Raw genomic sequence first — 14,345 nt, forward strand, 5'->3', positions numbered from 1 at the left:
TCAGATGCTGCAAACAGAAGGAAATTGCTGGAGAATACTGGATCCCTACACTGACACCAAGGGAGTAAGTGTCCTCTTGATCCTACATGAAGGGACTGGCTGAGCCACAGGCTCCTGTTTATGCATGAGGGCCCCAGGCCATGAGGGGACAAGAGAGTGTGTGAAGGAGTTAAGAGCTGGCCTCAGGGAAAGGCACGCCAGGGCTGGTCACTCCTGAGGACTAGGTGGTCGACCCTGACAGCAACTCTGTGAAGGTCAATCCTGGTCACTGTCACAGTGGTCACGAGGTACTCACATCACTGTGCTCCACGCCTGTGTTAGGATGGCCTATCAATAGAGTTAGCAACTATTTTATCTTTCCTCAGATACGTTTCCACAAATAATGGGTAAGTGGATGCTGTCTTGAATTCATGGGAACTCATCTGTCATTATGCATGAAAGAATGAGAAATGAAAGATGCAGTACGCTATTTCACTTTACAGCTAAATTGTCTAGATCCAGACACCTAAAAAGCATGGAATCACGGATGAACATAAGTGGTGTTCAGACCTGAAAGACTGTGTCAGGATGGACAAGCCCAGAGGAGCTACGAGAAAACCAAAGTGAAAGAAAACGTAAGGAAGAGGATGTGGCCAGCTCTGCTTCCAGGCGCCCCCCACTTGGAGCGCACTGCCTGGCCAGCTCCAGGAGGGCCTGTTTGCTTCCAATGGAGGGAATCATAAGGACAGGGACCTAGACTGGCTCATTTCTCTGTCCTGACAGCCTAGCAAAGGGCTTATCTGAGATTTTAGGTGCAATGCAGACCTTTCTAACTGAGGCATAATTGGCAGGCTCACCACCATGATACACAGATATGTGATTAATAAGTATAACAAACCCTAGCCAGTTTGGTTCAGTGGATAGTGTCGGCCTGAGGATTGAAGGGACCCGGGTTCAATTCTGGTCAAGGGCACATACCTCAAGCCCTGGTCAGGGCCCATGTGGGAGGCAACCAATCTCTGGTAGAGACCAGTGTTTCTCTCGGTCTCTACCCTCCCTTCCGTGCTCTCTAAAAAGTCAAGTAAAAAATATCCTTGGGTATTAACAAAACAAAACAAAAGGATAACAATGTTAAGCTTATTCACCTATTAATGTAATAAATCAATTACCAAAACTTAGCTGCTGAATTATTAGTATAGGGCTCTAAAAAGTAAACAGTAGGCAGCAATTAGTTGACAAAAGTCAGGTATACACTGCTTAAAAAGAACCCCCATTCAAATACCAGAATGGCACTGCAGGCCCTATTTAGATGTGACCTGCCCTGAGCTGGGCTCCTGGCCCTGCTGGCCTTCTAGCCGACACACTTACCTTCTCATTGTAGTTGATGGCAATCACATCCCCAGTGGTCAGACAGGCAAAGTTTCTCAATGCGTTTTCTAATCTGCAGACACACAATGTCAAGGCATAAACATAAACTAAAGCTCCAGAATTCACCACAGTGACATGGTACATCCTAGAGCAGCGGTTGCCAATCTTTCAGATATCACAGGCTACCAGTGGCCCGTGGACCACCGCTTGGCGAATGCTGTCCTAGAGAGGCTCTCAGAGCCTGAGGGGAAAAAGCCAGGCTGTCTAGGTTTAGTTTTCTTGGTCACAAATTCTTCCAGGGTGACAGCAACTTTGTGAAAAGGGCCTTGTGTGGATGCTGTCTTCATTCCTCGTGTGAAATGCCATGCTTCAGGAGGGCCCTGCCCTTGACGCCTCCTGAGGACCCCTGAGTTGTCAGACCCAATCCAATCGGCCTCTGAGGATGGAAATGGCTCTCCCATCACTGCTCTGTGCACCCCTGCCCCCATTCTCTGCTCTATGCTGACTGCCTTTATCCAGACTATCAGCTAGACAAGGGAGCACTGGGTTGACTGTAGCTGATGAAAGTAGTGCCCTTTCTATGCGAGAAACTGCTTCTGAAAGCAATCCAGTAAGTATGCATTGCAAAAAATGTAAAAATCCAGAGAAAATCATGAGGGGCTACGGTCAGATACAGACCTCACTCCTAGGCACTGACAGTCAGACAAGCACCCCAAGCAGAGCTTTGAATGACAAGGGACCAGACCTTGCCACAGACATTGACTGCTGTGAGCAGAGCCTAGCACCTCTGCATGTCCAGGATCCAGCTGCAAGGGGCTCAACACGCCAGTCCACAGACACAGTCAGTGGATGGCTCAACAAGCCCACCCACATAGGACACGACTGTCAGCAACTTGCTCCTGAGCTCCTGCTTGGGAAGAGTGTGCAGGGAGACAGGTGGAGGCAGCTTTTCTTTTACTGTCCACTTACCTGCATTTTTTTCAAACATGCATTTTAAAAAACAAATAGGAGACAGAGTGACCACTCTCACATGACCTCAATGAGCCAAACTGGGGCCTCCAAGCTATTGTAGTCCACTCACAGCACATCTCTCACCCATACTGGTCACTCCTTAAATTATAAACACATACATCTGGCTACTGTTCAGAGAACACCCGCCCCCCCCCCCCAAAAAAAAAAAAAATCACTAGAGCCTAAAACCTCTGCTTTCCTCTTGCTAAGAGGATGAAAGCTTAAGCCAATGCTCCCCACTGGTTTGGAGTGAAAAGCCCTAAGCTTGAGTGGCAAGTTTACGGGCACCAGTGGCTCGGGAGCTGAGAGGCAGACCAGCTGGCTCCCTTCCACCAGAACATACTGGGCTTTGGGCTAGGTGTCAGAGTTCACCTGAAGGAAGGTCCCACGTTGCCCATGAAGAAGTATACAGAGCATACAGAAGGGGCGCACAGAGCGTCTAGCACACTGGTGAGGCCCAGGTCCAGGAGTGATGGCAGATGTGCTGGCTGAATGTCATTATTCTCAAATTACAACGCCAATCACCATAAATATGTGCTCCTCAAAGTAGGCACACGTTCAACAAAGCGCTCTGTAGACCGTGTGCCAGCAAACCCCTTTTGTCCAGAAGAACGCTTCTTACACTGCTTTTGGGTTGGTGATGTCCAAGAAGTCAGGGCTCTGAGGCTGAAATTTGGAGTATGTGGCCACTTGAAGGTTGACACTTTCCACCTGAACCAGGCCCCCTTCTTCCAACAGCAAATTCTGCATCATCTAAAGGAAAAAGAAGGCCACATGAGGCTTCTGGAAATCAGGGACCGTCAATGACCCATACACTGGGCAGGCTAAAGTCTGACATTCAGATGGCCTCTTGGAACCTTGTTCCAGGCTGACTCACCCTGAAGCAGCCCGGGAGCCTGAGGTGAGATGGAGCCAGCCAATAAGCCAACACAATGCATGAGCATGGGAGCTGACGCAGCGGCAACACCTGGGAAACCCCAGGCAAACACCTATTCTTGCCAGGAGCTAGAAGACCAGCTCAGGAAGAGACAGGCCGGCAGCTCCATGCTCCCTAAAGAGGCATCCCAGGGAATGTGATTTTTCTCAGAAAAAAGAATTCAAATAGTTTTCTGATCCAAAGTGGCCTAAGAACCTAGACAAGGGGCCACCCAAACTCCAAGTCAATAGGTTGCAGAGAACCTTTGAGGTACAATGTATCCCAGTATCACCACCTCTTCACGCACTTCTATAGAGGGGTCTCTGCAGATCCACAGTGGCCCCAGGAAGCTTCAGCCACCCACAATGCTCTACTGGATTAGTAGGAGAAGGCCTCAAACCAAGAAGAGGGACCTCCAGATACACAGGAGAGCGAGGCACTGAGAGGCAAGTGCCGGGGAGGGCAAGTGATCAGGAAAGCAAGTTGGTGGGTAAGACCACTCATATAGGCTGATCCCCTGACTAACGTAGTCACCAATAATACCAAACACCTTGGTTATCCAGGAGGTCCATGGGGGAGGGGGGCAAGAAAGTATAAATACACAGGGGTCTCCACCCAGCTTCCCTTTTGTATGACACAAAATCAAAACAATGCCCCTTTGTGTGTAAAATTAAAGAGAGGTTTCTGGCTTATGTGGACACCAAAGAAAGGGTGTCACTACTATCACTACTTGCCCGTGGTAGAAGTGCAGAAAATGTAACCAAGACCTTGTCTATACAAAAAGAAATAGACAGCCAGTTTGAAAGGGTATTGCCATGGACTAGAACAAAGAATATCCTTACATGATATTATTCTACACTGTCATTAAAAATTTTCCCAGACTTGGATCACCCCCATTACATATAATAATTCCTCACACCCATGGGGGGGGGGGGGGGGGGATCATCTGTTTGGTGCTTGGAGACAAACGTAACACATCTCTAGATATTTTAGAATTACAACAGCATATTATATAATTACCCCAAACAAACTTACAAACTAATTCTTTGAATGTCTGACAACAATTTAAAAAGGACATGAAAGGGTTTAATCTCTTCCACTATGTAGAGGGCCCCCTGGGAAGGCACCTGAGCATTCTAAATTGGCCCCTCTTGCCCTTTTAGCCAAGAGGGACCTGCTTCTCACAATCCAATTGTCCACAGCTGTTGCCTGAGCTTCTGTTCATGCCAAGGGTGAAACCTCATGATGGCTGGTACCATGGATATGTCTCTCGCCCAGTGGGGTGAGCTGGAGAAGAAACCTGGGTTCCACAAGATATGTGATCAGTGCTGGGACCCTGCCAACAGGCGAGGGGATCCCAAGACAGGTGCTGGGCGCGGAGGCCATGGGGGCATAGGCGACCAAGGAGACAGAACTAAACCTCACATCACCCTGCTTGGCCCCGGAGGATGGCTGGTTAGCCAGAGACGGGTAAGATTCCTCAGGGAAGGAACAACCTAAGACAGGCACAGTCGCACAGGGGCCATCAGGAGAGAACTTGGGGGTCAACAGAGGTGGGGCACAGACCTTCACCCCCCCAAGTTTGCAGGGGCCTGAACCCTCACCCCTGCTGAAAGAGATCTCCTGCCCCCATGGCTGCTCAGCTTCACATGCCCAGCTCAAATCGGGACCCAGGTAACAGAGACTTGGCCGACAGCAGATGCCCTCTCACCGCAACAAGACTTGATGGAGATGTCTTGCACCCATGATCCGGGGAACTGGGGTCTAGGATATCTAAATCCAGCCTAGCACCAGGAATGCTCAGGGCCTACTCAAGAAGGCAAATAATCCTCTCCACTAATAATTACAGGGTAAAACAAGATGGTTGTTAGAATATTAAATTTGACAGTAAAATAGTAGTCAAGTTTTCAGACTAATTTAAATTTGCCAATCAAAATAAGCAAATACTCTAGAAAAATCAATTGTACTGGACAAAAAAGCTGTTACTAAAGTGTTAACTAAAATTTTTATTGGTAGTTCATCTCATGGTAAAATTGCATAACATATAATGAACCTAAAGCAGTCACATTTTAGTGCAAAAAAGTAAAATTTAAAAGCTATCAAGATTACAGCATAAAATTTCCAAAAGCCTCCCAATATTTAAACCAAAAAAGGGGGGATAGTAGAAGAATATCATGTAAGGAAAAATATCCTGCAAATAAATTACATCTAGAAAATTTTTACTTTAGAAAATTAACTTTCATTTGTAATGCTAACAGCAAGTCACCCAGGTAAAACATACATGGTGTCAAAACAAGCCAAAGGAAAATCATTTGGGCAAAAAAATGAAAAAGGATCGCAAATCAAATTCATAGAAAATATTCCTTTAATAACTTTTGGTCGAGAATATGTTTGTATATTTTCAGAAAACAACTCCGAGACATGTGGATTCCTGCAACAGAGAGGAATTGACAGGAGTGCTCCAGCCATGAAGTCAGAAGAGAAACAGTCCAGAGATGGAAGACGCTGACGATGCCTTGCCATACTAGCAGTCAGCAGATATGAGTCACTGCAGATTGCCCAGGACCAAACCAGAGAGGGTCAGACCTGCAATACCACCATTTGTCCACCATCCAGAACTGAAATATCATTGCTGTTATGAACACATTAACAACTGTTGGACATAGAAACCGGGACTCAAAAGAACTGTTGGCCCAGAAAGAAACTCACTACAGACTGATTCATTTGCCTCTCAGCATAACCATTATTGCTTGTCTCATTTTCAGTTCCTATAAGTGTATTCCTAGTATCACATGAGCTCACTCATCTAGGGGAAAAGATGAACAACATAGACTGAAGAACAAGAACAGCATCCATCAGACTGTCAGACCTCAGAGGGAAAGTAGGGGAGGGTGGGGACAAGGGAGATAGATCAACCAAAGGACTTGTGTGCTTGCATATGAGCCTAACCAATGATCACGGACAACAGGGGGAGGGGGGCTTGCGTGTGGGGGGGATTGGGAAGGGAACGGGGGGAGGGGGTTGAGGACAAATATGTGATACCTTAATCAATAAAGTAATTTAAAAAAAAAAAAAAGGAAAGTAAAAAAAAAAAAAAAAAAAAAGGAAAGCAAGTTGGGTCTGGGCTTTGAGGTGTAAGAGCTCCCCATGGGACCAAGATTGGGAAACATCACAAGAGAGGCCAGGCAGCAGGTGAGAGGGAGTGGAGGGCTCCTGTGGTGGAGAGGCTGGCTCCGCCTAGCCCTCGGGAAGGACACAGGCTTAAGGGAAAGCCTAAGAGCTCTAGAGAAGGTTTGTTTTCATGGCAACAAAATTGAGTGCTTTAAAAAGACTCAGTTATAGGCAAAAGAGTAAATGCATACCGGTTGCAACAGAACTGGGGGAGGAACTACTGAAAATGGGGAGAACATGTTTAAAAATCTAAAATTTTGTACGTAGACCATTTCAAATATACTCCCGCTTCATTATGGTGAACAAGCCTTACCAGGATATCACAGGAAAATGGCATGGGGTGGTATCCCGGCTACCAGTTGAGCAATTAACAAAGAAAAGGATATTCCGAATGCCCTCCCTCACTCTGTATCTGGGGGCAAGACACCTGCACATGCTGGGTGGGCTGGTGTCCCTGCCTGAGGTCCCACTCGAGAGGCTCACAGACTCTCCAGAGACCAGGACAGCCCCACTCACCCAGTGCGGCAGGTAGCAGATACCCTCATCAGCCACAAATTCCAGCACCCCGCAGTGCGTCATGCGGTCCGAGTTCTTGTTGGTCAGCTTGAACAGCATGGGGTAGGTAATGTTGAGTCGGCCTAGAAACAAGAGAGGTTATGAGACAAAGCTTCTCCAAGGGACAGAAACGCTGTTCCCCCAACATGCTCCCATAAAAAGCGGCCTCCTGGGCACCCACTATGGCTCCACAAAGCCTTGCCCCCCAGAGCAGGTCCTGGACCTGTGTGGTGTTTCGCCCTTCAGAGTCTGCCCACCCACAAGACCCCACATTCCCTGCGAGATCACAGAACTTGGCCCAGAACTGGGAAATGTTCAGTGACTCAAATTCTCAGCAGCAGCTTACACTTGTGATTTTCTGAAATTCTAATTTTAAAAAGTGGCATGTTCATTCATTTATTTGCAGATAATTTAAGTGCCAACCATGTGCTGGACAAAACTGCCACCTTCAAAGGTTTCTAGTGAGCAAACTAAGAAAGAAAACAAGTGCACCCTGATGCGCGGTGCTGCGGGAGGGGTGCTGCGGGAGGGGTGGAGTAGGGCGGGAGGAAGCTGGGCTCCTGGAGGATGTCCTCCAGGTGAGTCAAGGTGGGAGGGCCAGGAAGGGAATTCCAGGCAGAGGAAGCAGCCTGAGCAAAGGCATGGAGGGAAGGGGAGCCCAGCCAGTTCAGGAATGGCTGACCATTAGGTGAGACCGGAGCACGGGTACAAGGTATGGAGCCGTCAGGAGAGGAGGCTGGGTGGGACACCAGGCAGGGTGACTGACACAGCGCATCCCCTCTGAGGGTGAGGCCACATAGAGAGCCATAGGCAGGCAAACAGGACTGCTGTCAGCCTGACCCAGGAGTGCAGGGGCACAGAAAGGAGGAGCTGTCAATGGGAAGCAGACCCAGGAGAGTCGGGGACTGGGACAGAATGACACAGTGACAGTGTTTGTCACATGTCAGGCCCTCACTCAGTCTTCCCAGAACAGTGAGGTAGGTACTGTCCTTGCCAATTTTATCTTCGGGGAACAAAAGAACGCAGGTTCAGCAACATGCCAAGGACCCACGGCCCAGTAGTAGTGACACTGGGATTCAACCTAGGCTACTGGCCCAGGTCGGGGACTTAACCATTGAGGCCCACTTCACCCTGTCGATTTAGGAAAACATGGCAACAGAAGTTTCATTCAGCAGTCAGGAGGTATGGCAGACTCACTTGGGATCTCCCTAAAAATTCCGATAAAGCAGACCAAGGAATGAGCTGGGGCATGACACACAGATGGGGAAGGCTCCTCACTGCAGAGGTAGTGGTGGATGTGGGTGTTGCCCCCTGCACATCACAGAGTGACTTGAATGCTGATAGATTTCAGTTGGACAGTTTCTCCCACAACATAAAAGGTTTGAACAGCACTGATCTAAATACCACAGTCCCAATCCCTAAGTCTCTTCTCAGACACTTGTGCCAAGGGTCACACTGGTGCTCAGCTCCTGGGTCCGCTCAAATGGAAAGGTAGGGTCTCTGGGGGCCTTGACCCCTCCTCTGCTATTACAGGGACTTGTCTGAGGGATGTGAACCGCTCAGCTCTATCCACCCACTGGCTGAGCTGAGGCCAGGATTAAAGGCCCCCACTGGGTACGGCCATTGCTGCTGTTGGCATTGGTGAAGCCCTGCTGGCTAAAGGCTACCACCTCACGCCTCTGACTGGTGTTACCTGGGTTTAGGCTGTTTACAAACACACCACAGGGCACTATTTAAGAGGTACTCTTGCCACACAGCAGCTCTGTGTGTCCCCATTTAAAAATGAAGTCACTGAATTTCAGAGAGGCAAGTCATTAATCAAGAGTCAGGCTAGGCAAGGTGCAAAGTCCAAGCCAGAGCGACACCAGAGCTGGCACCCTTTTTCCAAGTGTACTGAACACTATGTATGGACCCTCCTGCTGGTGGCCTCCAAGCTGCTTCAGATGGGAAGAATTCACACCAGAAACACCACTGAATCTCAATAGGCAATGACTGTGCCTGTGCTCAGGGTTTTGGAGTGGAGCCGTGGTATGAAGTCTCCAAACTGTTCTGATGGGTTGAGGGGGGTGGGGGGGTGGCCAGGGAAAGAGGCAGGAGCCAGTGAGAGGAAAAACTTCTGAGGCAGAAGACTGTTTTTGACATGCTGCAGATGCACTAGGACAGAGGGGGTAGAAATGAGGGCCTGGAGCCGAGGAAAGATGCTTGGGCTGGAGATGAGAGCCTTGCCACACAGCTCCCAAGAGGAGAAAACCTAGTGAATCCAGCAACAGCATCAACTGCCCAGGCAGTGTGATACACACTGGTGCTCCAACCTTCCTTTAGTCCTGATGGGATCCAAAACAGTGGGCGGGTCAGGGGAGAGCCCCTTCATAGGGGAGACCTGGAGCTGAATACTCACTGGCCCCAGGGCCACTTCACGGGGGCATCTGTGGCCTCAGTTCTCCCAGCTTAGCGTGCATATTCCAGAGACAATTCCTGGCCAGACATAGCCTCCTTCTTTATACTACCTCAGTTCTCAAGTCATGTAGAAAATACTTACTGAGTTGATCGAGGGCTGAGGGTGGCATAATAACTGTGGAAAGAACATTTTAAAAATATTAGAAAATAAAAAGGGCAGAAATAAAAATACAGTTGCTGTTAATCTTTAAAAAGTACTAAATGATACTTATATGGTAGCCAGAATTAATAATAATGATCTATCATAATGAATTTTACTTGCTATAGTTTATTTTGGGGAACTGAATGACTACTAGCCACATAACTAATCATAATTTATTTATTTTATTTATTTTAAAAAAAATATATATTTTATTGATTTTTTACAGAGAGGAAGGGAGAGAGATAGAGAGTTAGAAACATCGATGAGAGAGAAACATCGATCAGCTGCCTCCTGCACACCCCCTACTGGGGATGTGCCCCGCAACCAAGGTACATGCCCTTGACCGGAATCGAACCTGGGACCTTCAGTCCGCAGGCTGATGCTCTATCCACTGAGCCAAACCGGTTTTGGCCATATCTAATCATAATTTAGACCCCCCACCCCATCAAATCTGGAACAAGCAATATATATATATATTTTTAATATATATTTTATTGATTTTTTACAGAGAGGAATTGAGAGGGATAGAGAGCTAGAAACATCGATGAGAGAGAAACATCGATCAGCTGCCTCCTGCACACCCCCCACTGGGGATGTGCCCGCAACCAAGGTACGTGCCCTGGACCAGAATCAAACCCGGGACCCTTCAGTCCACAGGCTGACGCTCTATCCACTGAGCCAAACCGGTTTCGGCTGGAACAAGCAATATTTTTAGTGTAAGTAGCTACTGTTACACATGTAAAATTAGAACTGTTGAAGACTATAAGCACTGCAGGCTGAGGGCAGGAAAAGTTACTATTCAAAATAAAAGTTACTATTCAAAATAAAAGTTACTATTCAAAATAAAAACAAGCACATACTCTTCCCGCCTTTCTCCACATCTGACCTGTCATTAGGCCCTGCAAGCATGGACACGGAGAAGCAGCGGTACTGTGTAGAGAAGCGGTTCTGGAAGACCCGGGGAATCGGGTGGTCAAACATGTTGAAAGAGAACTAGAAGGAGAAAAGAGATGCGAGAGTTAAAGACACACATTTATTTTCATCAAAAGCCAAAACAGATCAGGGTAGTTAATGCTGCTAAATGTTGTCGAAGAACAAAATATACTACCAAAATCCTGATGGACCACAGCGGTCTGCCTGAAGCACTTCTCGGTATTACAGTGAACCTAAAATCTGTTTCCACCCTTTCTTCCTTTCTTTTTTTAAAAAAAGAGAGTTGAGAGTTGAGCCCAGCTGGTGTGGCTCAGCAGTTGAATGTCGATCCAGGAACCAAGAGGTCCCTTCCTCTCTCTCTAAAAATCAGTAAAAACGTATTTTTAAAAATGTTTTTATTGATTTCAGAAAGGAAAGGAGAGGGAGAGATAGAAACATCAATGATGAGAGAGAATCATTGATCGCTGCCTCCTTCACACCCCACACTGAGGATCAAACCCAGGCATGTGCCCTGACTGGGAATTGAACCAGTGACCTCTTGGTTCATGGGACGACGCTCAACCACTGAGCCACACCAGCTGGGCACTCGTCTCTTAATTTTGTTCAGAAGTTTTTTCCCACAGAATATTTAAACTTTGAATTAACCATTTTTTTCTCTGTTTTTTGCTTTCAGGGTGTTTTCTTTTTTTTTGATGAGGGGGCTGTTACACAGCAACCTGGAGTCTTCTCCAAGTACTGCAATTATTATGACATAAAAAAAAAAGAATATAATAGCACAACCGAGTATATATCCAAAAGAATGGAAAGCAGGGTCTCGAAGAGATATTTGTACCCATGTTCAGAGCAGCACTATTCACAATTTCGAAGATGTAAAAACAACTGAAATGCCCATCATGGATGAATGGATAAAGAAAATGTGGTACATACACACAATGGAATATTGTTCAGCCCTAAAAAGAAAGGAAATACTGACATATGCTACAACATGAATAAACCTTGAGGACAAGTAAGCCAAACACAGTATGACAAAAACTGTGTGATTCCCCTTATATAAGTTCCCTAGAATAGTCAAATTCATAAGAGACAAAAAGTAGAATGTTGGTTTCCAGAGGCTGGGGGGGAGGAGGAAATAGTTGTTTAAAACATAGATTCAGTTTTGCCAGATAAAAAAGTTCTGTAGACCCATTACACAACAATGGAAACATTATTTGACTGTACACTTAAAAATGGTGAAGATTTTTTTTTTACCCCAAGTACTTAAGAAATTTCAAAATTCCAGAGACAAAGAAGCACAGAACAGACTGTGGAATCTCAGAGGGAAGGTGGGGGAGGGTGGGTAGGTGGGAAGAGACCAACCAAACTGTATGCAATACGCACAACCCATGGACACAGACAAAAAGGTGGTGAAGGCCTGGGGCAGGGGGTGGGAGCGGGCTAGAAGGGGTCAGTGGGGGAAAATACGGGGCATATGTAATACTTTCAACCTAAAAGATTTTTAAAAAAATAAATCTCAAAATAGACAAATATTTCTTGACTTGATTCCAAATATACATTAAGTAGAGGGAAAGCCATCTATTGATAAGGTAGTTACCGAAAGTAGCAAACTGAATCAGCCATCTTCCTAAAATGCAAATATAAATCTCAAATGATTCTGCTTAAAATTTCAAATGATTCTTCAGTCCCTGTGTTCTGGCACAGGAGTTTAAAACCTTTGACTCTTCTTTTAACCAACAGAACTCTGTCTAACAAAATCTTGGCCAGAAACCTAACAAAAGAAAGTGTTTCTGGGATAAAAGGAAGAAAAGTGGGGCCTCCCTGAGCGCCTCTCCCTACACCACCCCGTCTCAGCCATGTCTTCTCTTTGCAAAATGAAAGAGGAAAATGTGCAAAGTATTTAACACCCATACCAATCTGCCTTCAATCCACTCGGGAACCTGAATTTCTGCTCCTTCCTACTGCTCCCCATCCCAAATCCTACTTTCCTTTATAAGCCCAAGGCCTAGCATATGGCCTACCACATACCAAATATTCAAGGTCTGTTAAGCGGATAAACTTGAGAACAGAAGTATGACTCGACAACAACACACTCAGGATAAAATCTAATCATCATTCCTTGTGTTTTTTTTTTTTTTTACAAAAACGAACGGGCCACACCGAGGCAATGCTGTTCAGTAGTAATTAGACTGAGCTTTGCAGCCAGCTAGCCAGACTCGGTTTCAAATGTTCACTCCCCACTTTTGTGACCTCTGTAAACAACAAGTTTTCTCGATATTAAAACGATAATAATCATTCTTGTCTCCAAGGACACTGTAAGGATTAAATGAGATAAGGTGTAAGGAGGGACTGCAGGTGTTAAATAAAAGCTGTGTATCGGGAAAAGCACCAGCAAATATTAGCTACTACTGTCATGTTTACTGAATCGCTTACACAGCCGAAGGCATGGTCACCACCCAGGCAGGACCAGGAGGTACTGGGCTCCAGGAACGGGGGAAGAGCGGAGTGTTCCCGCTCACGGGGATGCCCGCCCCCCCCGGGGGTATTCTTTCTGGGAAGCCCCTCATTCTGTTCCTCCCCACAACAAACTTTCAATTAATTCGGTATTCATGGAACCTGTTCAATGTCTACCACTTGCGAAAACCATGGGTGGACACAAACACGGAAGGAGCTCGAGTTCAACTGAGAGGAAATGCAAACCATCTCCCGAACTAGTGGGGATGACCCACGACCGTTTGCAGTCAAGGGTACGGCGCTTGCCAGATGCTCCCCGGACGGACGGACAGACGGGCCTGACTTAGGCCGGGTGACTCGGCATCTCCGCAGCCGTCAGGTCCGCCTTGCCGGGTCCTAAACACCCTCCTCCCCAACCCCGGCCCCCAGCTGCCGGACCCTGCCCTGCCGTGCTCACCATGATGGCACCTCTGCCACGCAGACACCGCTCTGTCCAGGGAACGTTACGACCCAAGCCCTCGGACTCGCTCTCCTCACAGCCGACTAGCTCTTCTCACTGCGGCCGCCGCTGTCGCCTCGGCTCTGACGTCACGGAAGGCTCGCCGGAAGTTCCGGACTACAGCCCGGGGGGAGGTGCCGAACACAGGGCTGGGTTGCAAAAGAGAAAAAGGCAGGCAAAAGCGCCAGGGTCTAAAGTTTCCCCGGAATGAACCATAAAGTACCCTTTTTTTGAACTTGTTCCCACTCTAGAGGAATTTTAAAAAGTATTTTAAATTACAGTTTGATAGTACCCCTCCCCGCCCGACGAATTTACTAGGGCCCTTTTCCTTACTGACTACACTACCCAGAATGCAGCAGTCTTGGAGGACTCGGGCGGAAGTTTGCTACTCATCCGCCTTCGAATTAGACCGAGAGCCTGTAGAAATCATCAACTTGACAACTTCGTTCGATGCATATTTAACTTAAGGTGATATTGAAATAATAAACTGACAGCTTCATTCGATGTATAAATATATTTAATTTAAGGTGAGATGGCTTCTTTTTCCTGGGGTTCCTGTGGGAGAGTAATAGGCTTCTCTGCCCAAAGTAAAGATGTCCACCGACCGTATTGTTTTAGGGCAAACGTGTTTGCATCCCGCTCGTCGATGACGCGTTTAGGGGCGGGCCAGAACTTTCCAGCAGTGAATGGCGGAGCGCTGCAGCCGCCGCAGTTTGAACTAATCACACAGGAAGAAAGGCGGGAACTAAGTAGCTATTGGTTGGCTTGCGGGCCAATTGGAAGAACCCCAATTTGGCGGGAGCCTTGATCACAGTCGGGGCTCCGAGTGTCTCTGCGCGAGCTCTGGGTGTCCGGCTACCGTGGTC

At 47.1% G+C, this 14,345-nt stretch overlaps 1 protein-coding gene across 1 annotated transcript in view; it reads right to left on the minus strand.

The window, feature by feature from the left end:
* The window catches only part of UFD1 (ubiquitin recognition factor in ER associated degradation 1), a 20,256-nt gene extending 6,695 nt beyond the window's left edge, over nt 1–13,561 (minus strand). Inside the window, exons 1-6 of the mRNA XM_008142608.3 lie at nt 13,438–13,561; nt 10,460–10,592; nt 9,540–9,572; nt 6,962–7,083; nt 2,981–3,111; nt 1,348–1,420 (exon numbers count right to left, since the gene is read on the minus strand). Coding sequence (XP_008140830.2) covers nt 1,348–1,420; nt 2,981–3,111; nt 6,962–7,083; nt 9,540–9,572; nt 10,460–10,592; nt 13,438–13,440 — 495 coding nt within the window. The 5' untranslated portion in view covers nt 13,441–13,561. The remainder of the gene's footprint in view (nt 1–1,347; nt 1,421–2,980; nt 3,112–6,961; nt 7,084–9,539; nt 9,573–10,459; nt 10,593–13,437) is intronic.
* Nucleotides 13,562–14,345: the final 784 nt, after the last annotated feature.

The sequence above is a fragment of the Eptesicus fuscus genome, chromosome 23 (genome assembly GCF_027574615.1).
Source record: "Eptesicus fuscus isolate TK198812 chromosome 23, DD_ASM_mEF_20220401, whole genome shotgun sequence".
Lineage (NCBI taxonomy): Eukaryota > Metazoa > Chordata > Mammalia > Chiroptera > Vespertilionidae > Eptesicus > Eptesicus fuscus.